General features: G+C 38.4%; 1 protein-coding gene across 4 annotated transcripts in view; it reads left to right on the forward strand.

The window, feature by feature from the left end:
* LOC103558279 (maltase-glucoamylase) overlaps positions 1-25,570 on the forward strand; it is a 186,877-nt gene that overhangs the window by 24,901 nt on the left and 136,406 nt on the right. For all 4 annotated transcript variants that reach the window (XM_070618011.1, XM_070618012.1, XM_070618010.1 and 1 more), the window contains 18 exons: positions 5,022-5,142; positions 6,158-6,267; positions 6,813-6,964; positions 7,550-7,721; positions 9,483-9,582; positions 11,819-11,931; positions 12,237-12,362; positions 13,407-13,538; positions 13,682-13,798; positions 14,666-14,779; positions 15,839-15,923; positions 17,283-17,400; positions 18,551-18,722; positions 19,993-20,109; positions 20,684-20,838; positions 21,893-21,977; positions 22,750-22,806; positions 23,359-23,483. In XM_070618011.1, coding sequence (XP_070474112.1) covers positions 5,022-5,142; positions 6,158-6,267; positions 6,813-6,964; positions 7,550-7,721; positions 9,483-9,582; positions 11,819-11,931; positions 12,237-12,362; positions 13,407-13,538; positions 13,682-13,798; positions 14,666-14,779; positions 15,839-15,923; positions 17,283-17,400; positions 18,551-18,722; positions 19,993-20,109; positions 20,684-20,838; positions 21,893-21,977; positions 22,750-22,806; positions 23,359-23,483 — 2,171 coding nt within the window. The remainder of the gene's footprint in view (positions 1-5,021; positions 5,143-6,157; positions 6,268-6,812; positions 6,965-7,549; positions 7,722-9,482; positions 9,583-11,818; positions 11,932-12,236; positions 12,363-13,406; positions 13,539-13,681; positions 13,799-14,665; positions 14,780-15,838; positions 15,924-17,282; positions 17,401-18,550; positions 18,723-19,992; positions 20,110-20,683; positions 20,839-21,892; positions 21,978-22,749; positions 22,807-23,358; positions 23,484-25,570) is intronic.

The following is a 25,570-nucleotide window of genomic DNA, read 5'->3' on the forward strand; positions in this document are numbered from 1 at the left end:
ATAAATATTAGAGATGTACAAGAGTATATTACCACTATCCAGCTTAAGAAATAAAACATTATTAGTAGAGATGAATTCCCCCATATACCTCTGCTGTATCTCTGTCCTCTTTAGAAATAAGCACAATTCTGAAGTCGGTAGTGTTTATCATGCATTTCTTTGTACATTTACTACCTACATATGTACTTATAAATTATATATATATATATATATATATATATATACATATATAACCTATAAATGAAATACATGTTTTTGCAGTTATTTCCACTTAACATTGTGAGATTTATCTATATTGATATGAATTTCCAGTTCATTTACTCTCACTATAAAATGGTATATCAAAATCTTTCTTTCTCCAGTTAATAGAAATTTAGTTTTTTTCCAGTATCTTGCAACTTCAACAATGCTATTCTCACTATTCTTGTACATGTTTTTACTTGTATGTGTAAGGATTTGGATTCACATCTTCAAGTTTGCTGGATATTGCCAAACTGATGTCCAAAATGGTTGTGCAAATTTACCATCTCACCATCATTCTCTGAATCCTCAGTAACAACTGGGATTGACAGCCTTTTGGAATTTTGCCATTTTGAATGTTATAAAATAGTATCCCGTTGTGGTTTAGTGCTAATTTTCCTGAATATCAGTGTGAGTGAACATCTTTCAGTTGTTTTTTTTCTGTGAATTTCCTCTTTCTATCTTCTGCCCAATTTTATATTGAAATGCTTATCTTCAGCTTTTTTGATTTGTACAAGTTTCTTGTTTGTGTTATTCTGGATTCTAATTCTTGTTTTTATCATATACGTTGCAAATATTTTCTACTGTTATGAGGCCATGTCCACCTATTTTATGCTGCCTTGATGAACAGAAGTTTTAAATTTTAATAGCGTAGTCAAACTTATATACTCCTATGTTACATCATATCTCATACACAATTCCAGGAAGATTAAAGGCCTAATGGTGAAAAGGAAAAAAGTTACAACATTTAAAAAAATTATTATTACTAGCCTATCAGCAAGGAGACAAGGGGGCACTGAGGGCATTTTGAATGCTCTAAAGGAATATTATTTTACATCAAATATTTTACTAGAATGTGGAAGTTTAGTTCTAATAAGTTTTCACCAGCATGGGGCGTAAAATGGACTTTAATAATCAAATTCATATGATTCCTAGCCCCCAACTTTCAACTTTGAACATTGTTTTTCCTCTCTCCCTCCAAATTTTTCCTCACCTAATAAGGCAATTCCCCACCTGTTCCTAACTGCCTGTTTAATAAGCTCAGATACCCTGCTCTCCACAGAAGCTGAGAATTTATGAACACCATATCTTGAGGCAAGATGGATGATCCAAAAAGAGCTAAAGTGTGGGTGGCTTAAATCTGGACAGGAGAAGAAACTCTCAGCTCACATTGTCGTTGGAATTGTAGCTGCTGACAGTGCCTAAATCATGTCTAAGGGCCAGTGCTTCACAGGACACCGCATCCTCTTCATTTGTGGCTAAACCAACAGCCACCTCTATTCTCAGTTTCCTTCACTGATTCTTTCTCTTCTTCTTCTTTTTATTTATCTTTTTAAATTGAGGTGTAATTGACATATAACATTATATTAGCTTCAGGTAGTGATTCAATATTTGTATACATTGCAAAATGGTCACTGCAATAAGTCTAGTTAACATCTGTCTCCATACATAGTTAAAAATTTGTTGTCTTGTGATAAGGACTTTTAAGATCTACTCTCTTAGCAACTTTCAAATATACGATACAGTGTTATTAACTATGATCACCATGTTGTACATTACATCCTCGTGACCTATTTATTTTATAACCGGAAATTTGTACCTTTTGACCTCTTTCATTATTCCTCTGCTTCTATACGACCTCTAAATGTTGTAAATCTCTTCTCTATCTACACTCAATCTCTTGATGGTTTCGTCCGGTATGATGTTTATAAATGGCAACTCCTATGTGCTTGCAAATCACAGTTAATGCCTCCAGCCTAAATCACTTTCCTGAATTCCAGATTTATCTATGCAACTGCCAATTCAGCATCTCCACTTAGATGTTTAATAGATAAATCAAAACCAGCATGTCAGGGGCTGGCCCCGTGGCCGAGTGGTTAAGTTCGCGCGCTCCGCTGCAGGCGGCCCAGTGTTTCGTTAGTTCGAATCCTGGGCGCGGACATGGCACTGCTCATCAGACCACGTTGAGGCAGCGTCCCACATGCCACAACTAGAAGAACCCACAACGAAGAATACACAACTATGTACCGGGGGGCTTTGGGGAGAAAAAGGAAAAAATAAAATCTTTAAAAAAAAAAAAAACAAAAACAAAAAACCAGCATGTCAAAACTGAACACTCTGTCTCCCACATTTACATCCCGAAACCTGCTCCTCGTATAGCCTCCCCCACCTCCTAGTGGCAACTCTAACCTTTTGCCCCTTGCACTTGGAAAAAGTCACAACTTTAAAACAAAAATAAAAGGTTTAATATAATAATACTTATTTTGGATTTCTTTCTATAAATTTTCTTGGTTTTCTACCTAGACAATATTATGTCTGGAAATAATGATAATTTAGCTTCATACTTTGAAATCTTATAAATTTTCTTTCTTTTCTTGTCCTATTGTATTGTCAGGACCTCCAATATATTTTTAATTATAAGAAGTCATAAACATGGGTCACCTAGTCTTTGATTTTACAGGAAATATTTCTAACATTTTGGCATTTAGTAAGATGCTTATTGTAGGTTTTTTGGTAGAGTCCCATTACCCAACTAAGGAAGTTACTTTTTATTCCCAGTTTGTGAAGAATTTTATCATGAATAACTGATGAATTTAAATTATACAGTTATTGTGACGACAATTTTTCTTCTGTCTCATTTTGTGTTTTCCATTTGTTCTGTTCTTTATATACTGCTCCTTACTCCCCCCTCCCCGCAGCCATATACATGTCTTCTTTCCTTATTTTTTACATTTAGGATTTTTCCCCTTAGTTTTCCCCTCGGTCTTATATTGGCAGTCATACAGTATATTACTATTTTGGCAGTTTCTCTTAAATTTTCATTCTCATGTCCAACTTAAAGGGGAATTTTATGCCTTGGGTCTGATTGTTTTTTATGTGCCTTCAATCCTATTCATGTCGTCATTTTTTATAGTTTCTCTCTACACCTGTTTTCCTGGGTCTCACATACTTTTTACTCTCTTCTTGATAAGCACTGCCCGTGCTCTGCTTCTCTTTCCCCTTCTCCTCATAATTGCTTAGCTCCACTATGGAACCGGTATTTTCAAGTTGGCCAACAGAGAGTGTTTACTTTTCTTGCTACTTTGGCCACTCTTTGATCTCTGCCCTTTCCAGTTCAAGGAAGAAATTATTAAGCTTTGGGGAGCACACAAAACCATTCTGTGCAACACTCTTTTCAGAACATTTCTCTTTTCGTGTCATACTGAAGTTTCAGCTGAATGGGTTTTGAAAGGAAAAAACAAAACTGCTGATTGAAGTTGAGCACACAGTGAAACCTGATCCCATAGCAATATAAACCACAGATGGACAGAGTTTTTCCATCTCTAATATTTTCTATTAGCATAAAAACTGGCATTTGATTAAATCTAATTGTTAGCATATCTAAACAATTTATTTTTGTCTTATCATCTCCAAAGCATTGCCATATCCTCCTAAAAATGTGCTTAGCAGATACTCATCCCAGAGTATAGAAAAAATGAAATGGATAGCAAGAGAACTAAGTTTTGGTCCTTGCCTTCTCAATAGCTATTAAGTAACCTGTGGCAGGTCACTTCACTTCTGTGAACCTTACCTCTCTGGGCCTCAGGTTCTTCATCTGTAAATAATGTAGCAGGAGGTATTAGTTATCTACTGTTGTTTAACAAATTATCCCCAAACTTAATGGCTTAACACCACAAACAGTATTTTCTCACAGTTTTTATGGTCAGAAATCTGGCCTTGGTACAGCTGGGTGCTTTTGGCTCAAAGTTTTTCAGAAGACTGCAACCAAGCTGTCTGCTGGGATGGTGGGATGATGCTTTTCAAGCTCATTCATGTGATTGTTGGCAGAATTCGGCTCCTCAAGGATTGTTGGACTGAGGGCCTCAGTTCCTTGCTGGTTATTGGCCAGAGACCTCCCTCAGTTCCTTGCCATGTGGATCTCTCCACAATACAACATCTCACTTCTCCCACAGTGAGGTTCCAACAGAGCAAGTGAAAGAGAGCAAGCAAGACAGGAGACAGAAATCTTTCTGTAATCTAATCTCAGAAACCATATCCCATTATCTTTGCCATATTCTTTTAGTTATAAGTCACTAGGACTAGCCCGCACTCAAGAGATGTCTTTGTACTTTTTGTATTTAATCTGGTAGCTTCTCGCAAATTAGTTGACATGAGAAAGGGATTATATTCATTTTAGTCTCCACCTGATTCAGTCATCAATTGTGGTATAAGGCAGGCACCTTTAGTAAATAAGAACTAGAATCTATTTGGATTTCAAGGAACAATTATTTTTCACCTTGGGAGAAGTTGAGAGAGTGTATATATTTATATGTATATACAAGTGCGTATATATATGCCACATATACATAACACACATATATGTAACATACACGTTTAAAAGTCAAAGCAAAATCGATTTGATTTCAAAGCTTCTGAATAAAGTTGATTGCAAAGTCTTTTATTTTTTAATCCGAAACCAATATAAATGAAACTCCATTTGTAATTTTGAGTTGCTGGTGATATAACTATATTGTAGTTTAGAATATTTAATTAAATTTATCAATTTTATTGTGATGACAGATATGGACTATGTTGCAGTATCTATATTGTTATATAATAACAAAACAAGGAAGGACATTGGCCAGAAAAATTAGTTTTGAGTACAAGCTCTGCACAATTTCTCTAAATATCAGCTCCCTTAGTTTTAAAATGAGATTGATGATACTACAAGCTCAAATTATGTTTAAAACGATAGTGTTCTGCAAACAAACAGATTTCCTTTGACGAATCTCTTATTTCAGGCCACATGTGACCAGCGTGGCTGCTGTTGGAATCCTCAGGGACCCATAAGTGTGCCCTGGTGCTACTATTCTCAGAGTCATGGTTATCAAATGGAGGACAACCTTGTAAACACAAATGCAGGTAAGCCAGACCATGACGGGGGCTCCAGACCCTCTGGAGGCTGGCTCTGTTTGCTCCAGAGGAGAGCTGTGGTGACATGAAGAGTATTGCTGGGCATGGCCATATCACTGCATGTGACAGAAGGTGGGCCCTACTCTTAATCAAGGACTAGAATCTATTTTAGCATCAAAGAAAATATCACTACCTTGGGAGTTGAGAAACACGTTCTATTTCTGACTCTACATTTATGTACCTTTGTAACCTTGTAAAACATCATGACCCCTTTGGTTCCCAAGTTTCTAACTGTTAAGGGGAATGATTTGACCTCAGTAACCTCTGAGGTTACTTATAACTCTAATATAATGTGAGTTTAATGATATGGAAACAATTCCAATTTTATAAACATTTTATGAAAGTTAGTTAGTCAATGTCAGAGTTCATGGACTAAATATCTCCTCTTCTTTCTCCCACCTTAAAATGAAGGGCATAATAATAAACATTCTGGGGGATAACAGGAGGTGACTATCTTAGGGAGGCTCTTAGCATAAAGGAAGAGTCATGCGTCCCCTCCAGAGGCCCTTGGATTAAAGGGTTTTTCTAATAAGGTCTCAACTCTCACCTGGCTTATCATGTAACTAGGGAGATGGCATCAATGTACATGGTCACCTTGATGTAAGATGAAAATAACTGAATAATGTATACACACATTGAGGGCTGAGAGTGTAAAGTGTATGTGATTAACAAAGAATGCCTGATGGGCCAGTGGGATGAGAGTTAGGCCTTTTAGGGGAGATTTTCAATCATTTTTTGTATAAGAGAAGCATGGTTTTTGGATAAGGTAATGACAATCAATGTCTAGCTTCAGAATCTGGTCCCAGGTAGCATGTGTGTATGATGGGGTATCTATCTCTGCTCTTCTTTGGGGAATTAAAGTCTTTTCACCAGCCCCTTCAAAACATAAAGCCTGATTTTTCGTATCTATTGTTTGCAAATGTACACAGCCAGCTATGTAAACCTTTTTCCCTCTACATACTAGGATTCACAGCCCAGTTGAAAAGGTTGCCTTCTCCATCTCTGTTTGGAAATGATGTCAACAATGTCCTTCTCACAGCGGAATGTCAGACATCTAATCGTTTCCACTTTAAGGTAGTTAATTTATTCTTCCAAAATCTATTTGAGAGGTTCTTCTTCTCTCCCTGATGTCTGCTGTTACTACAAAATAGAAAATTTTGCTAATGGAGGTGTTTTTCTCTACTGTCATTATTGTTACTTAGCACCTATGTGTTGAAGGCATCTATAGCCTTCCTTCAATGAGATAACTTCCAAAACATGTATTATGAGTTGACTGGTGAGCTTTGGCCATCCCTTATTCACCCTTGATACCATGTGAGATGTAGTAAGGAGGGAAAAGAAAAAGAATTATCACAGCTTTGAAAATTCTAGGGATAGCCCCTCTATGCAGACTTGCAGTGTGTATTTCTACCTAAAGATTAATTTATGCCTAAGAGTTAAGAATTTGAATTTGGTAATATAATGTGAGGTCTACCTCAGACATAATGCCATTTGGATCAGTGCCTGAGTTCCAGTACCATGAGCACAGATATTGGGAAGCACTTGTGTTGTTAAGGATGCTTCTGTTTTGGAAAAACAGAGAAATTCTCATTTTGGCTTTCTGTTCTCTCTCTGGACAGTTAACTGACCAAAACCAGGACAGGTACGAAGTGCCCCATGAACACGTGCAATCCTTCAATGGAAATGCTGCTTCTGCCTTGACCTATGAAGTTACGGTCTCAAAACAGCCATTTAGCATCAAAGTGACCAGAAGAAGCAACAATCGTGTTCTGTAAGTTTTGAAAATCTGTCCAAGGGTCAGACTAGGAAGGTTATGGGGAAGGGAGGTTGCACGCCTGAGGAAGAGTGCATTTCAACAGCATTCCTGAAGGTTGGGAGCCCACTGTTGGTGACCAGACTCTCCACCTACAAATGTATACTTTTTCTTCCTTTCTTCCTTTTTTTGTGTGTGCTTTATTACTAAGTATTTGTTATAGGCCAGGCACTGGGTCATGTCCTTTTTCTGTTTTTTTCTCTGTTTGATCATTTTTTCCTCTTTATCTTTCCCTTTCTTTCCTCCATCAGTTTGACCACCTATCCATCCATAACTATTTATGGGACATCTACTATAATATAAGAATAGTATTCTGGTCATGTTGGTATGGTGTCTAGGGGACAAATCTAAGAAATGTGTCACATGATACCTGTCCTCAAAAAGTCCTGATCTCTTAGTGTCCAGGGAAAAATGTCAGAGGAGGACAAATTGGGCCAATTAAATAGGGGGTATTGAGTGAAATATAAAGAATACTTTGCTAAACAGTTGTGTTCTCTCCATCCTACTTGCCCACTTGTCCCTGTGTTTCCCATCTGTATCTAGGTTTGACTCAAGCATTGGGCCCCTCTTGTTTGCTGATCAGTTCCTGCAGCTCTCCATCCGTCTGCCGAGCGCCAATGTGTATGGGCTGGGAGAACATGTGCACCAGCAGTACCGTCATGATATGAATTGGAAGACCTGGCCCATATTTAATAGGGACACAACCCCCAATGGGGTAAGCTTTCAGGGTGGGCCCTTCTCCGTTGAATACCATAGCTTCATTCTTGAAGATCACTCCCAGCAGGACAGTATAATGGGTAAGAGTCAGATTCTAGGATGAGGCTGTCTGAGTCTGAATTCCGGCACTACTACTCACTAGGTATGTGCTTCTGGGCAAGTCACCTCTCTCTGTCTTCAGTTCCTCATCTGTAAAATGGGGGTAATGTACTTACTTCATCGGGTTGTGATGGGAATTAATCGAATTAATACACATAGAGTCTCTAGAAGAGCGTCTGGCACATAGAAAGTGCTCAATAAATGTCAACTATTTTTCATTTTAATAAATGTCAACTATTTTTCATTTTATTTTAATTTTGAACTAACTAGTTGTGGAGAAAACATTAATAATATCGACTCTGCACAATATGTTGGTTATTATCTTCATATTTTTGGTTGACCTTTATCAATCACCGACTTACCAGATTTGTCAGCAAAATAGAATAAAATATCAACTAAAATACTGTATTAATTATTCTTTACGTGAAGAATGTTTGAGACAGTGAAAGAATAGAAGGAATAGAATTTTGTTATTATTGTTCTGTTTTATTTTGTTTTGTTTTGATTGCTAAAACCCAAAGCAGAGTTATTTTCTAGGCTCAGCAATACTACATATAGGTCTTGTTCAGCCACTTTCCTGATTAAGCAGAACTAGCGGCTGGATGAAAGGCGATCAAGGAAATAATTTATAAGTGACTATTTTTATACATTATCTTTACAAAAAAACCTCTGAAAAAATAAATATAATTTATTCCATTTAACAGATGAGAAATTGAGACTCAGAAAAGCCAAATAAATAGCCCAATGTAAAAAAAAGTTTGAAGTAACAGAGATAAGATCTAATCCCTGGCCTGTCTAACGTAAAGCCCATGCTCCTTACTATACTATATGCTTATCAGGAAAACAGAAAAAGGGTTGAGTCTGAGCTGCTCCTCTGGGAATGGCTGGTGATGGTTGTTTAATAAGGAACCTCAGATCCTTGCTACTTGAATGGGCACCACTGTGTGAGAAATGTGGGCTCTCAGCTCCCTCTTGCATCGACTGAATTAGAATCCACTTTTAATTAAAGTTCCTATGTAATTCATATGCATACCAAATTTTGAGAAGTGTTGTTCTAGAGCAGTGATTCTCAAACATGAAAATACGTTGGAATCACCTTGGAAAATTTAGCAAAATATCACGGTCTGCTTCCATCCCCAGGGATTCTGTTTTAATTGGGCTGGGATGCAGCCCAGGTTGAGAACTACTATTCTAATGTCTTAGAAGGCCAACTCAATTTCTAAAGACTAGCTATCTCAAGTGGAGCTCTGTCTAGTTGCACGTTAGAAAGATGCCTGATTGATATTAGGTTTGATGGAGCTTTTGCGGATGGGGTTAAGTCAAGCCTCTTGGAGACAAAGTTAAGACAAGCCTCTTTGAGAGAAGAGCTTTTTTTGAACTACAGTTTCAAAATTCTTGTTCTCCCACCTCCTGACAGATACCATAAGCTCTCACGTTCCTACTAGATAAATGGTCATAACTGGCTCATTCAATAAGAGAACACTAATTCACTTGAGTAACATTGACCAAATACAGATCTTGTATTTTTAAAATTTATTTGTGCCATTCTGACCATGAGTTCCCTGCTAATTACTCACATCATTAACACTGATTTCCTAATTCATTTCTAGCCATGTTGGGTTTAGATTATTACATGGTAAATTTAATTATCTTTCTACAGGATGGAACTAACTTGTATGGTGCACAGACGTTCTTCCTGTGTCTTGAAGATGCTAGTGGATTGTCGTTTGGAGTGTTTCTGTTGAACAGCAATGCCATGGGTAAAGGACTAAAGGAATATTCATACAAAAAATCCATAAGAGCAATTTTAAATCTCTTTCTTATGGCACTATGATAAGAAGAACGGAGCCCTTTAAGAATGGCTGAGCCATAGCTTAGCACCTTGTGTGTTCTCTGATTGTTCCATCCCTATTTTGTTACCTGTTGATCCATGGTAGCCATGACTAGGGGTTTCTCTCCTAGCTTATGATTTTGCCAAATCTGGTTGCCTCTGTTGGAGTATTTTCTATTGTAGAGTTAGGACAGCTAACCCTTTCCTATATAATCTGCTCAGAGGCTATTTCTACCAATTTTTTCTTCTCCTTCCTTAGACTTTCACCCACTAGGGGGGTTGATATAATCTCTGGTAGGAAACAGCCATATTCTCTGGGCCTAATGATGACAGTAGCTGGGCCTAACCAGGGAGCTACAACTGAGCATTGTCACATTCAGACACTCCAAAGGTAGCAAGTTAAAGTGAAGTGACAAGGGTCATGTAGAGTAAGATCAAATTGTTTAAGACCAAGCAGCATAATATATTAGGATTCCAATAAAGTAGCTAACTTCTCCATCTTTGAAGGTTTTAGACTAGGTCAATGATTCTCACCTTTTTTCTGCTTGTACCAATAACAACAGATCCCAGTAGCAATGAATCAATCACCACAGGGGAAGAGGAGATGTATCAGAATCTCCCAGGGTTGACAGTGTGCATAGGATGTTGATCCCCACTCTCTTTTCAACTGCAAATCACTGGATTTGATCAGTGCTACTCAAGAGTGGCCTGCAGATGGTTCACAAACTGTTTCAGGTCTATGATAAGATAAGTGTAGAAATTGCGACACAGCATTGCTATAGCATCCAAGTGCATGCATCAATCTTTTTCTAGTAATTTATTTTCATTTTATTTTATGAAGGTATCAGTTTAGAATGAATGGGAAAATAAAAGAGTAAAGATCTGATCCTTCATAGCAGATTGTTTGAGGATCACTCTTGATGATCTAAGAAGATCCTAAGATACCTATATATATGGGGCTTAGGTGGATTTTGAATTTATAATATAATCCTGACAATTTTTCAGTTTGGCTCTTGCTTGATATGAGATTCACTGAGGCTAGTACCTCAGTGTGTCTAGTTGGGTTATATTCCTGCCATAACCATGGAGTGTGGGGTGGGAACATGTTCTTTAGTTGTGAATATCAGAGAGGAAAAATTTTTGCTCTACCCTTTTAGTTGTTTTTCTTGGGGGTCTGTGAATTAAACTGATAAAAGACAGATTAGCAGGAGAAAAGACAGGGTTTATTCACATGTACAACATATATACACACACAAAGTGCTCAGTGAAGAGTAACTTAAAGGGGTGGTTAGAATTTGGGGCTTGTATACCATCTTAATAGATTAATGGGAGGGGAGAAAGCACTTATGATAAAACAAATGACTTCTTAGAGGAGGTGGAAGGGATAAAGCACACTTATGGGAAAACAAAAGACTCTTTTTGGAAAGATAAATGAGCCCTTAGGAGAATGAATGAGAGATACGACGGTCTCGTGACAATGTATATTTGGTTAGGTGCCAATTTATTATCTCAGAGAAGATTAGAGTTGCTCCAGGAGAGGCGATTTATGACAGTTGAATTCTTTTTCTCTTCTTGGAAACATCTTTATTACATCTATTCTAACATTTCACTACATGCATTACAGAATGGGTATCACTTCCATTGACTGAAATCACACAGTTCTCAACACAGCTTGCAAGTAGCATTCCTAGAAATGTCTTTATTACGACTTCACTATGTGCATTATAGAATGGGGATCACTTCTATTCACTGAAGTAACAGACAATTGAGTTCTTTTGGGAGGCTCTACTTTTGGTTAGATAAAGGATTTCAGAAGTTTGAATGTTTTCAGCTTAAAATAATTTTTATTCCACAGTGCCTTATTCTGGACCCCGTCATGAACCTGGTTGCCTTTTCATGAGAGATTCAGTCCTGACAAAGGGTTTAAGATGCTCAAGTCACCAGTTATAGAAATCCATCACACACACAAGCACAACGTGCTTTGGCTCTCATGCACTGTGAGGGTAAACTTTGATCATCAGAGTTGGTTCCTCTGTATACAACCTGAGGCATTGGGATCACTTTATTAATGTTCAGATGGTTGGTGATCCTCTGGCCTAAAACTTTGTGATCATCACTCTAGAATAAATTCTAATTTTTATTTTGCTCATTTTTAATCTTTCTAGAGGTTTCTCTCCAGCCTGCCCCGGCGGTCACTTACCGCACCATCGGGGGTATTCTTGATTTCTATGTGTTCTTGGGAAACACGCCAGAGCAAGTCGTTCAAGAGTATCTGGAGGTAAACTTATCATATCATGATTATGACTGAGAAAATCCTAAATAGCACAAAGAAAAGTAAATTTAATAGGCAAATGTGACTCATAAAAATCTGCTATTATAAGTAGTTATTATAAATCTGCTATTACAAATTGACTCAACCCTCAATGATTTATGAAAGGGCTGGGAAAATACGCTAACATTCTAACATTAACGAAATAGTGTGTTGGAAAATGGAGTATGTTTTGTGCCCCCAAGTCAATGCTTAGAAAATGTTTTATTAAAAATAGAGTATTTGCTTGCTTTCATTTCACATATTTCCTTCAGCTCATTGGACGACCAGCCCTACCTTCATACTGGGCACTTGGATTTCATCTCAGTCGTTATGATTATGGGAGCCTGGACAACATGAAAGAAGTCGTGGAGAGAAATCGTGCAGCACAACTTCCTTACGTAAGTAAGGCTTTAGAAAATCCTCCAAAAATTCCTTTGGGGAACTAGAACAACTGTTTATACCTTCTCTCCCTGAGTTAAAAAAAATATGCAATAAAAAGTTTTATATATTCAGAATGTTAGACTTTTTTAGTGGGTCAGCCATTACTTCAAAGAACTAGTTCTCCTTTGTAGGAAATAGTACTTCGAGACCACAACTGTGAGGTTAGGAGGAAATCTGTTCCTGTTTCTATTTTTCTTATCACATATTTTGTTTGTTAAATTTTCTAATGCTTGCCTGTATTGACTACATTTTGCATAATGTATTTTTATTTGGGTTCTCAAGGCATTTCTTTCCCTTGTTTAAGTGAGCAAAAGGATACAGTACATGCACGTAACACAATATTTCTGTTTTGAATGGCTAAATTTGAATGTGTTGATTATGTTGGAGGCTGTAATGGGAAATGAAGGTTTAGAAGAGATGCAAAGGGAAAAGCCCCAAAATCTCTGGACTAATCCTCTTCTCTCCCACCCCATTCCCTTTGAGGCAGACAGGTAAGTTCTAGAGCAAGAGTCAGTTTCCCTCTGGGCTGCACTATTTTTATGCAGGTCAAACTAGGAAAGAGTAATTGCCAAAGAAGGCTTGAAGCAGAAAAGAAGTAAGAGAAGAGAATATGGGGTCGGAAAATGAGGGAGAAGTGGGGAGACAATCCCTTCCCCTCTTTATCTTGTGGGTAGAGTAAAATTTAGGTAACGCATGTTTTTGATAGCCCTTGTGATTTGTTGTAATTGTTGTGTTTGGTTAGTTTGATGCTCTAGTCAACAGGTAAGATGCTGCAGTTAACCTGATTGCAGCATCTTAGACCTTAGGGAACCAATGGATTCTTTGGTTTTGAAATTACCCTTCGAAAAGAAGCTCTGAGATGCCAGGGGCCGATTAAGAACTCTGTGTAGAGTCCAGCAGAGTCAGTGTTCATTGTGAATAATAGCAATGATAATTTGACTGACTCATTTTAATAGGGAAATTTCTAGATGCTAAATTGTGGACTTTGTGCATCCTTTCAGGACGTTCAGCATGCTGATATTGATTATATGGATGAGAGGAAGGATTTCACTTATAATCCAGTAGATTTTAAAGACTTCCCAGAGTTTGCTAAGGAGTTACACAATAATGGACAGAAACTCATCATCATTGTGGTATGTCCACCCTCTTTTCCCCCAAATCAGATACTTGATCCTCCTTATCACTACACATACCTCCTGCTCCTTTGTCCACCAATTCCCAATCTCCTTTAAATGTCTTTAGCTTAAAGTTAGGTCCTTCATTGTATTTTCTTTAGGATCCAGCCATCTCCAACAACTCTTCCCCAAGTCAACCCTATGGCCCCTATGACAGGGGTTCAGATATGAAGATATGGGTGAATGCTTCAAATGGAGTGACTCCACTCATTGGGGAGGTAACTTAATGGGGAAGTTGGGGGCTGGTGAAGGGGCTGTGGCAGTGTGTGTGTAATTGTTTTGTTTTGCATTTTCAGATGTCTTATATATGCTGGAGATAAACTATCCCTTTTCCTTTCATCCCCAAATACCTACCAGCCATCTGAGCTCTTACATTCCCTTCACAGCCAAATCCTTTTAAACAATAGCCTAACATACTGAATATCCACTTCCTCACCTCTTATTTGCTCTTCAGCTGACTGCAGTCTACTTTCTTCCCCCATCGCTTCACTGATATTGCTCTGCCAAATGGCACCAGTCACCTCCTAACTGGCAAATCTAACAGAACTGTTTCATTCCTCTGTTTCTCTGTAGTACTTGACAAGTTTGATCACTTCTTTCTCAAATCTTTATTTTTCCTCATTTTCCATGAAGATGTTATCTGCTAGCTCACTTCTAATACCTCTGATTGACCTGAGTGCATAGTGTCAGAGAGGAAGTGGATAAGAAAGGAACAGAGATAAGTAACTGATGCTCGGAACCCTCAATGTGTAATGGATCAGTTGAAATTTATATAGTACTCTCCCTCATTTACTATCCCCAAAATTGAGAGTAGAGAAATTGAGAAAGAACAGTGAAGCAGAGTTGAAGATTAACAAGGATTTAACCATTTTTTTAAAAATAAGTTTCTCCTCAAGTGACTATTTGACTCCTCCTGACATTTCTTCTGAGTATTTGGAGTGCTTCACGTTCTTAACTGAAAAGCACGTGTGCCTGGCCCCCTCTGTTGCTATGACCATATCAGGAATTTCTTTTCTAAGTACTCTTTTTAAATCTATATTCATTTAATTTACTCTGATCAATGTTTTTACTTTTTCCTCCTGCAGGTCTGGCCTGGAAAAACTGTGTTTCCTGATTATACCAACCCTCAGTGTGCTGTTTGGTGGGCAAGGGAATTTGAGCTTTTCCACAACCAAGTGGACTTTGATGGAATCTGGATTGTGAGTTCTTAGTACTTTGAATAGTAAATGACTAACGTTCAGATTGCGTATGTCTATATCTTTGGGTAATGAAGCACAGGGAGAAGAGGAGGAGAGGAAAGCAAGTATGGCAATAATTCTAAGTATTACGTCTTACTATTGAAATAATCTTACTAAAGCATGTAGCTTAGAATCAAAATCAGATTGTCGGAGCTGGAAGTAAACTTAGAAATTTAGTTTTTCCAAGTCCAGCTCTTCTTTTACAAATCAATGAACTGAAGTAAAAATAGAATTATACACTCCTTACTGTGTCGCAAAGTACTTGAACTGTTCAATTGTCAGGTCAGGGCTCTTTCATTGGGACATGTTTGACAAACTGATCAGAGCCAAAGTACCCAGGCGGATGACAAAACTGTGGCTGCAGTCAAAGCAAATGTCTCACATACTATCAAATGAAAAAAACACAAAGCAGCTGATGTTCAGAAAAATTTAGGGAGCTTTAGAGTTGAACATTTTTCTATTTATAAGAGAACTGTATAAAATTCAAACAACACAGAGCTAAAAAGATGAAAACAAAAATCCTCTAAAATGATATCAGCCAAAGACATCCACCATCAATATTTTCGTATGCATCTTTCCAGACCCCTTGCTTGCACAGCTGTTGGCACACTTTCTCACTCTCTCTGCATATGTGTGTGTTTATATATGTATATATATTTATGTGTGTGTATTCATAGCTATATTTGGATATATAGAGAATACATAGGTTGATATATATCTATATAGAGACAGTCATATAAGTTGAAATATTTTTTCACCTAATATGTTTGGAAATTTTTCGTTTTCAGTGAGTATAGACAAAAATCATTATGAAGGGATTTTTAAAAACATTTCCATGAGACTTTCAATGGGTAGAGAAGACAAGAACATCTATTTCTCTCCGTGTACATAAGAACCTATTTAAAAAAGAAACATCTGGAATAATTTCTCTGACTCCTCAAAAAAAAAAAAAGATGCCATCAGTCCAACATAAGTGCACATGTTACTTTGTCTTAATAGTTTCTGCTTTTTGTCTTGTAGGATATGAATGAAGTCTCCAATTTCATTGATGGTTCCGTTTCAGGATGTTCCACAAGCAATCTAAATTATCCCCCATTCACTCCCAGTAAGCCTTGGTGGTTAGTCTGGTTAAAGTGGCAGTGTGTATTTGACATTTTAAATGCATAAGGATAGATATGAACAACCTGGCAAAGGAGTTTATACATAAATGTGCATAGGTAAGGGAAAATGTGGGTAATACATAAAGAAAACTAGGAAAGAAAATCAAAACACTCCATGCTTTCCTAAATGAGGCATAAATTCAAAAGGGGCAATCTAGTCCTTCTACCTACAGTCTGAGCTTTTTCTAAGGGAGGGTCCAGAGAAGATAAGGTGCAGAAGCCAGAGGCTAGTGCTAGTTTATCTTGCTCTTAAATGTGTACCCCACACCAGGTCAGGGCTTACCAAAGAGAGACCAGGTTTGGCCTTCACATGAGGGTCAAGTCTGGTGATGACAGGAGTGTGAAGAACAGACGTGAACCATAGGATGAAAGGAAGCCAGAGCCCAGGGCTTGGGAGGTCAAAGTCAGAGTCAGTGAATATGGTGCTAGTGAGAGTTGATTGGGTTGAACAACACTGTTTATCAGGGTGTGGCCCTAGATTCACAGCGTTGTTGTAGTTGGAAGAAAGCTAGAGGCTCATAAATTGTATCTTGATTAAGAAAGAAAGGAACCTGCTAGAATTATAGCATCTTACAAAGACTTCCATTCTGGTGGAAAAATAGGTAATTGGGGCAGATGGGTCAGAATTAAATGTTGAGGGACTTGGATGGGAGGCTAAACTGTTTATACTTCATTCTTTTGGTGATAGAAGCTATTTATGTTTTGGTAAGAGGGAAATATGATGGTAAAATGGTTTTGGAAATATTAGTCTGGCATTAATGTGCAGTATGAATTAGAATATATATAAGAAGTAGAAAAACCATTCAAAACTCTTGCAATAGTTAAGAGCCACGGGTAATTTGGATCCGAAGCAGAGTGGTGCAATGGGAACAGAGAAGAATAGATGAATGAAAGAGGCATTGGGAAATCATCCTTTGTAATATATGGCCAAGGGAGAGAAGGGGTGAGAAATTAATTTATACTTCCATCCAATATTTTTATTCTTGGGCCAAGTAATTTAGCTCAGTTTGAAGAATTCAGATTGGGCCTCAAGTCTACCTGTATCCTCTTGCTTCCAAAGGCCTGCCTCTAATCACATGAGTGCCCAGGTGGGAGGATATGTATAGGTCAACACAATTTATTTATATGTCAGGGAAACTACTCCAAATGTATAGCCCTCTGATCGTGAGGAATCTGTATGATCATTTACAGAATGGCCACAATAAATGCCTACCCAGGGAGCCACAATTTCAAGTTCTGTGACAGTCAAAGAGCAGGCAGTGTGCATCTTGAGCTCTGGTTGACTGACCCTTCTTTTGTCCCAGGAGTCCTTGATGGGTACCTGTTCTCCAAGACTCTCTGCATGGATGCAGTGCAGTACTGGGGCAAGCAATATGATGTCCACAATGTGTACGGCTACTCGATGGCGATTGCCACAGCAGAGTAAGACCACTATTGCTATGGACTTAGTACCTGATCAAATTATTGATCTTGATAGCGGGCCAGGTGACTCACGTGTATTACTTTTTAAAACTCGGCAAGATAAGTGTGTTTATCATTATTGATTGAATGAAGAAGCTACCTAGCACATAGGGAAGAAGGAATCTAGTAAATATTTATGAAATGTATAAAATGAAAGAATTAATTGAAGGTAGGAAGAAAGAAAGAGGAGTAACTGACCAAGGTCAAACAGCTAATAAATTGTAAAAGCAAAATTAAAGCCCATTTCTTCATGAACCCAAAGCCATGTATTTTCTTCTCTGCCGCAGTGTATAGACTGGAGTATGGAGGGTTAAGTAACCTGTAGACGTGCATGCACTTTGGGGTTTTAAATACTGGCTCAGAATCCTTTTGCTGTGCTATGTCTACCTTTGAGTGTGGATTCAAATTCTGTAGTGAGGAAAAGGTATTGAGAGTTTATTCCGCTTAACTGCGACTCTGACAGCAAGAAGCCACAGCAAAACCACTTCCATTCATTAGCAACGTCATGCATATAACTTTAGCTTTTTTGAAAGTTGTTGAAAAAATTATAGAGTAAAAGTTTTTAAGTATATGTATAGACTTCTAATTTTAAAAATATAACGATATATATTTATGTTTAATTATAAAAGTACACACATACATAGATAATTTTAAAAGGTCTTTTCTTATTACAAAATTATCACCGAAGTATTTCTACTTAAAAAGAATTTAAGTTCCAAAAGGCCATTCATCAGTGCATTTTTGAATATGTCCAAAATCACACAATATGAGAGACCAATGTTTACATATATATGTAAAGTTACATATCTTCCATAAAATTGTATACCTCTAGTCTGTTCCATAAAATTGTATACCTCTCGTTACTAGCCTCTTCAAGGCTGTTTTTGAAATTCTTGGAAGTTACGGAGTTAATGATGTATGTAAAACACCTTAATACAAAACAAACCACAAACATGCTTAATGTATAGACTGCTCCCGAAAGCAACTCTAATCTTACTGGGAGAGAACCGGAACAGAAGAATGGGGTATTAACTTTTTAGATCTTTGGTGTATCCCCTGGGCTGAGACACTAAGGTCACACATTGACTCCCTAAGTCTCTCTCCTTTTCAGAGCGGTCAATACTGTGTTCCCTAGTAAGAGAAGCTTTATTCTAACCCGTTCTACCTTTGCGGGATCTGGCAAGTTTGCAGCCCATTGGTTAGGAGACAACACAGCCACCTGGAATGACCTTCGATGGTCCATCCCTGGCATCCTTGAGTTCAACCTTTTTGGTATCCCTATGGTGAGTCCACATTCCAAGCTCTCTTATGAACCTCAATCCCCAGAAAGCCTCATTCTAGAAAGTTTTCAAACCATAAAGCTCTTCTCTTCTACCCTCTATAGCCCAGGGATTTAATGTCTTGAGAACATGTATTTCATCTACATCAATATGGCTTTAATACTATGAATTCTTTCCTGTACTTACTTCTAAAGATAGAAGTGCAACCTTGAACTGACATCATTGGAATATTTCTTTCTATTAAAGTTTAACATACATACAAAAAAGTGTACGTATCCTTAAGTATACAGTTGAAGAATTTTACAAACTGAACACATCTGTGTATCCAGCACCAAGATGAGGAAATGTAACATTGTCAGAACCCTAGAGGTGGCCTTGGCATCTTTTAATTAAATTCAACATACGTATTTCCTGAGCTCCTACTATGTACAAGACACTGAGCTAGGTATGCATGGTGAAGGTGGAGAAAAGCAGAAATATAATAACAGAAACACATTATCTTTGCTCCAAAAGTTTAAAATTTAGTAAGAGGAGACATATATGTAAGCAAATAATAATGACAAGCTAGGGTAAAAGTCCCAACAGGGACAAAGAAATTAAATGTTATGGGAGATCCTGAGAAAGGGACTTATTAACTCTGACACGATTATGAAGAACAGAGGGAGCCAGGAGAGGGAGTCGAGAAACATCATGGAAAAGATGGTACTTGAGTTTAACCTTGAAAAGTGGGTATAGTTCCTCAGACTAATTTGGAGAGGTCATTTTAAGATTGAGAAATGAACATGAGCAAAAACAGTAAGGGAGAGAATTTGATGTGTCTATAAGATTTGGTGTCTAGGACTAGAATGGGAAATGATGCTGGAAAGATGAGTTGGAACCAAATTTTGAGGAGCTAATAGGATAAGTAGCAAGGAGACCCTGGGCATTTTTGAATAGGTGAATGACATGATCAGATTTAGGCTTTGGAAAATTAATTCTGATAGTGGTGTGGCATGTCAAGTGTTTTACTTACATTATCTCATTTGCTAAAACCCCGGGTAGCTAATTAGTGCCCTCTTTAACAAAATTAGGAAACTGAGGTACAGAAAGGTGAAGTAACTTACTCAATCACCTGACAGTAAAGAGTAGATACAGGATATAACCCAATTCGATCACACTATGTTCACCATCTCTGTAAGATGTTAGCAAAGTTCAGTTGAGAGGTCCATGATAGAAAGCAAAGGGGGGATGCGGATGAAAGTAAGGTATACACACTGTCTGTGTGTCCTTCCAGGTGGGTCCTGACATATGTGGCTTTTTCTTGGATTCCTCTGAAGAGCTCTGCAGGCGGTGGATGCAGCTGGGAGCATTTTATCCATTTTCCAGGAATCACAATGGCCAAGGCTACAAGGTAAGTCTCCCAGGGGATATGATCAAAATAAATTTGGCATACATTAGGACTGGATCTATCTGCATCCTCACTAAGAGATCTGTGGAGCCAGCCTCCTACCTGGTGCTTCACTTAGGCTAATTTGCACCACTCTTTGCAATTAACCAGGACCTCTGATGCGCCATTAACATGCTCTGCTGCCGCAGCCTCTGCTAGTCCTACTGCTGCCAGCAAGGAAATGGCGAGTCTGTGAAGGTTTTTTTAAAATCAAACCTCTGTATAGTTTATCTTCATTGCTCATTTTGTAATGAGCATCAAATGAGGAAATACTTCAAAATTATTTAAATGGCGGTCTCCCAAGAGAGCACTCCTAAAGAGTGAATGAGGGTGACGGAGTTGCAAGGTGAAGAACGGCCACTTACTTGGTGAAATGATCTCCCTTTGCCAACTGTACAGTTCAGAGTAAAGTTTGCAACCCAGGCCCCAGGTCTTTCAGGAAGGAAACTCTTGGTTGCGATGAATGGGGTCTGGAGTTCTTCAGATGCTTCTGTTATTCATAGCCAGATCACAATTATAACCTCTTGTTTCCTCCCAGGCCCAGGATCCTGCCTTCTTTGGAGCTGACTCTCTGCTGGTGAATTCCTCCAGGCACTACCTTACCATCCGCTATACTCTATTGCCATACCTCTACACCCTCTTCTACCGAGCTCACAGCCGGGGGGACACGGTGGCCAGGCCCCTTCTGCATGAGTAAGTTCCCCTAATCCAAAGAAATTTTGTTAACACAACTGGGTGATATTGACTGTATCATCAAATATAAGAATGAAAATTGAAACAATTCAAACAGTTATTCAGATACATATTTTATAACCGGAATACCCAGTTGGTATTTGCAAGGCTATTGCTGCCTAGATACTATTCTTGGGGTGTATTTAAGTGTTATACCTGTTCCCTTTTGGGGAGAGAACTAGACTAAAGTCATGAGACTCAGGGCCTTCTCTTTCTTCTGCCACCAACTAACTCTATATCTTAGACAAATCACTTGAGTTCTTTCATGCTTGGTTTCTTTAGTCTTAATTTAAAGCATTTGGTAGCTTGAACGTTATGGTGTCTTCTGTAATGCAGTATATATTCAGGCTCTAGGAATGAGCCTGTTGTTTATGTACAAATAAGAATATTGTAGAGGATTTCTAGAATTTTTATTGTGAGCCAATGAGCATCTCTAAGTTGACTCTAAAAAAGGACGCTTGAGGCTTTCCTTGACAAAATACACTTAACTCTCTCATGTGTCTGACATTTTAGCCCCTCAGGCATACATCTGCACTATTATATATTCATTATTGTGGATAAGTTTTTCATCTTCTGGAATTCCCTGTTAAAAGGCAGACATCCTAAAAGAGAAAAGAGTAAAATTTTAAATTATCTGCTATTTTTCATGATCAGATCCAGTTCTTTCTTGATTCAGTTGAGTTCAGTTGATAGTCAGCTAAAGTTTTAAAATATATTTCTCATTTTATTTGTTTTTTAAAGGGGAACGTGTCAAATAGAATTACAGCTTGAAGCCTGCCTAGCATAGATACTGGAATAGGAACTTCTGTCCAACTTGGGGGAAGAGTAGGAGGGTATCTGGGCTGGGGAAAATGGATCCATCTACAGGAGTGGGTAGGTGGGAGTTGAATAGGTGTCACAGAACAATTTGCGGGATTTGCACCAGGCAGGGGACCTGCATGTTTTGGACAGCCTGGGGGCAGAGCTGCCAGGAAGCATTGGCCCAAATCTCAGTGAATGTCTCTCTGATCTCCAGGTTCTATGGTGACAGCAGCACTTGGGATGTGCACCAACAGTTTTTATGGGGGCCCGGCCTCCTCATCACTCCAGTTCTAGAGGAGGCAAGTGTTCCCACAGAGACACACTGGTGGTCTCTGCCTCTGCTCCTGCTACCTTCCAAACTCTTCTCTCTTCTTGGAACCATTTATCTTCTCTTTATTCCAAACCCATTTCCAATACATGTGGCTGAGTCAGCATTGAAGAGAGTGTGCTGGGGTTTTGGTAAGTTGTATATCTGATACTTACACATTTTTCTCTCTAGAAGTCTTTTGTCTTGACCAAGTTTGCAACCAGTGTAGAAGCATCTACTGGTGATTCGGGTTTAAGAATGGTCCTATTTGTCGTCAGATTCTCATAGCAGATCATTACTTGCTACATGAGGTACAGGCAGGATGGAGCAGTGCCCCAGCACTCATTCTAAGGTCAGGCCAATCAGGGTGTGATTGTTGCCTCTGCTACTTAGTACCAGTGTGGTTTGGGGCAAGTTATCATGCTGGTTCCTCAGCTGTAAAGGTGAGGTAATCATAGTAGCTATTACTGGGGACTGTTGAGAAGGTTAAATGAGGTAATCACTGTAAAGCTGGAATTTTTATGACACCTTTCAATGTTATTATTATTCCTAACATGGTTCCATTTGGGATTTTTCTCTGAGTTGGCAAGTTATTGCTTCTATTATTCCTATTAGAAGAAAGGCACGATTTGATAACACAGAAAAAAGAGGCCATTTATGCATTCTCAGTATACAGTTAAGAAGTTCCCTAGGAATGCTAAGAAGTCCATTTTATCTCATTCAGAGACTGGGTCATGAAGAATAATATTTTGTTTTAATTTCAGGGTGCAGAGAAAGTGATGGCATATATGCCTGATGCTGTCTGGTATGATTATGAGACTGTAAGTAGCTTTGACTTTTCTTAAGCTCTTCAAGACTACAGCTGCAGCTGCGTAGATGAGATACCCCTAGAGAGAGACACCTATCCATGCACTGAGGAGTGTTTCTATAGTGTTTTCTGTAATTTCATAACAGAGTTGATAAAGTAAGACTAGGTCACAACATCAGTCATGATGAAATCTGCAGAAAATACTTCCATATAATTTATTCAGCAATAAGATAAAGACTCAAGTAGAATGTCTCATGGGAAAATATTGGAAGGGCCAATGGGCAATTTGAGCTTGGTCATGAGTCAGATTACTTGTTTAGAACTATCAGTCCATAGAATATATGTCAAATAGCCTCATCATGGCATAAATGTTCCCCCACACCCCCAACTGGTGATGAAATTTATTGTTCTTAATTTTTTTCCCTTTTCTTGTTTGATTGTCTGACTAAACAGTAATTCAGCTAAGTGGAAAAAGGAGAGAGCTGTAGGTAACTCAGCACGTGGGTAAGAGGTATAGGTGGAGGTGCTGTCATGGCAATGTGTTTGATTTGTCTGCATGCATCAGGGGGGCCGAGTGAGATGGAGGAAGCAACAAGTGGAGATGGATCTTCCTGGGGACAAAATTGGGCTTCATCTTCGAGGAGGATATATCTTCCCTACACAACAGCCAGCCACAACCACTGTAGCCAGGTACAGCGTGTATTGGAGTTCCCTTTAAGGGGGAGATTGGCAAATCTGGTCATTTCTGGTCCCATCTTATGTTCATCCAGAAGATACGGAAGCATTACATGGAGCGTGGGGAGGAAGGGCATTGGTGTGTTTGCGTGGCCATCAAACTCTGTCCCCCAGATTTCCCTAGGCCTCTTCTGAAGAAGCTGTGGTTTAGAGATGCATCCAGATGGATTTTGAAAGACTTAATCCCTGTCCTTCCTTAAACCCGCTGAATTTCTCCTCAAAACACACTGACTGCTAGGGTGGTCAACCTTCCTGATTTTCCCAGGACTGTTTTAATTTTAGCACTGAAAGTCTCCTGTCTTGGGAAACCTCTCAATTCCAGGCAAATTGGGTCTATTGATCACCCTACCTGACTTGGTGAGACAATGCGTCCATTGTGCTATGCTCTTGACTCACTCATCCTCATTTCTAGGGAGTGGGAGTGCAGTTTCTATTCGCCTATAATCTCAATTTCCCATTCCCTTCTTCCTACTGATCCATTTCTTTCTTGTGATGCAGAACAAGGCTCCAAAATTATTTCTTGTGCACGTCAGATCTCCCTCATACCACGGCTTTCTCCTTTCTGATTCTTTGATCCTGAAATTATAGGCTCTATCTGTGCTAGAAAGGCACACATTCATATCTGTGTCTCTAAAAGTATCAGCGCATTTGTTTTTAATAGACTGGGAATTCTTTGGAGATTATAAACCTGTCTTCTCTTTGGAACCTCTCTTACTATTTTAATTTTTCAAATTTAGACTTTTTATGATACTGATGGAAAATACTTCTATGTCCAGTATCGGCTGGTTTCTTTTTCTTTAATTGTTCACCTTCATGCTGTTCTGCATATTGATACCAAAGTTGTCTTTTCAAAATGAAGATCTCAACTTGTTGCCGCTTCTTGAAGTCCAAACTCTTTCATTACTAGGTTGTTCCAGGCCAATCACAATCTTGTTCCAAGTTAACTTAACAATTGTGTATCCTGACACACTTTAATACACACTTCTAGACTAGCCATTCCCCAAAATACCCATCTGTTTTACTTCTTTTGGGCTTCAGCTCTTATTACCCTCTCCAACATCCTTTGCTTGGTGTGTTGTTAACGATCCTTCAAATTAAACTCAGATTTCAGCTGCAAGAAATCTTACTCAACTGTTCCGGCAGAGGGAGTGCTGCCGCTTCCAACTTTCTGGTTACTTTTTTGTTGTTTAGTTGAGTTTTTTTTCCTCCTTATTATTAAGTATTTCAATCCGTTATTTTATACTTTGTATCTGAAAATTCTACTATCTAAAGTCCTTAGGGGAATATAAATCAATTGGTAGTCATTTTGCCAACTTCCTTTCACGCTGGTTTATTACCTTGTGTGTTTAGTAATTTTTTGTTTTTCAAATGCGATGATCTTAAGAATTCAAATGTGTGTCTCATTCATCCAGAGATGATTTGCCTTCTCTTCAGTTGCAAGCGAGGAATTCTGTCAACTTGGTGTCACATTAGCTCCCTTCAAGGATCACGTGTTGCAATTTATCTAGGAGAAAGTAGTATTTTGGTGGGTGGGTGCTTCAGAGTGTCTAGAGTCCTCTAGAATATCTAATGTACCCTACTGCTAGAAGTGTCATTCTGGACTCCTCTAAGTACTTTAACTTTTTTTGTCACTCTTACTTTCTGCTTTGATTATTTGGTGAATTTGTTTAATTTTTCTTGTAATATTTAATGTCATCAATGCAGTTGGGATCTGTTCTGCTTTATATGTCTTAGACTTCCTAGCAAATGGAAGTTCTTCGATATATGTGTGTTAAATGAAAGTGGGTGATTTTGTTGATAATGGAACCTAACTTGCATAGGGCATAGTGGAAGGGTGAACTGTGAAAGAATAGAATAGGAGTGTGAGATCAGTGAGGGAGGCAGCAGGAGCAGAGAATTGGGAGGTAGTCTGGAGGAATGGTGAAGCAAGGAGAGACTCCAAATGAAATTGCTCTTTCTTCACCCTCTTGCTCTATGTCCATCTGTTTCACCATCTTTTTGAGTAGTGTTTTGTGTTTCCTATTCTAAATTGTAAAGCAGAT

Source organism: Equus przewalskii, chromosome 4 (assembly GCF_037783145.1).
Source record: "Equus przewalskii isolate Varuska chromosome 4, EquPr2, whole genome shotgun sequence".
Taxonomy (NCBI): domain Eukaryota; kingdom Metazoa; phylum Chordata; class Mammalia; order Perissodactyla; family Equidae; genus Equus; species Equus przewalskii.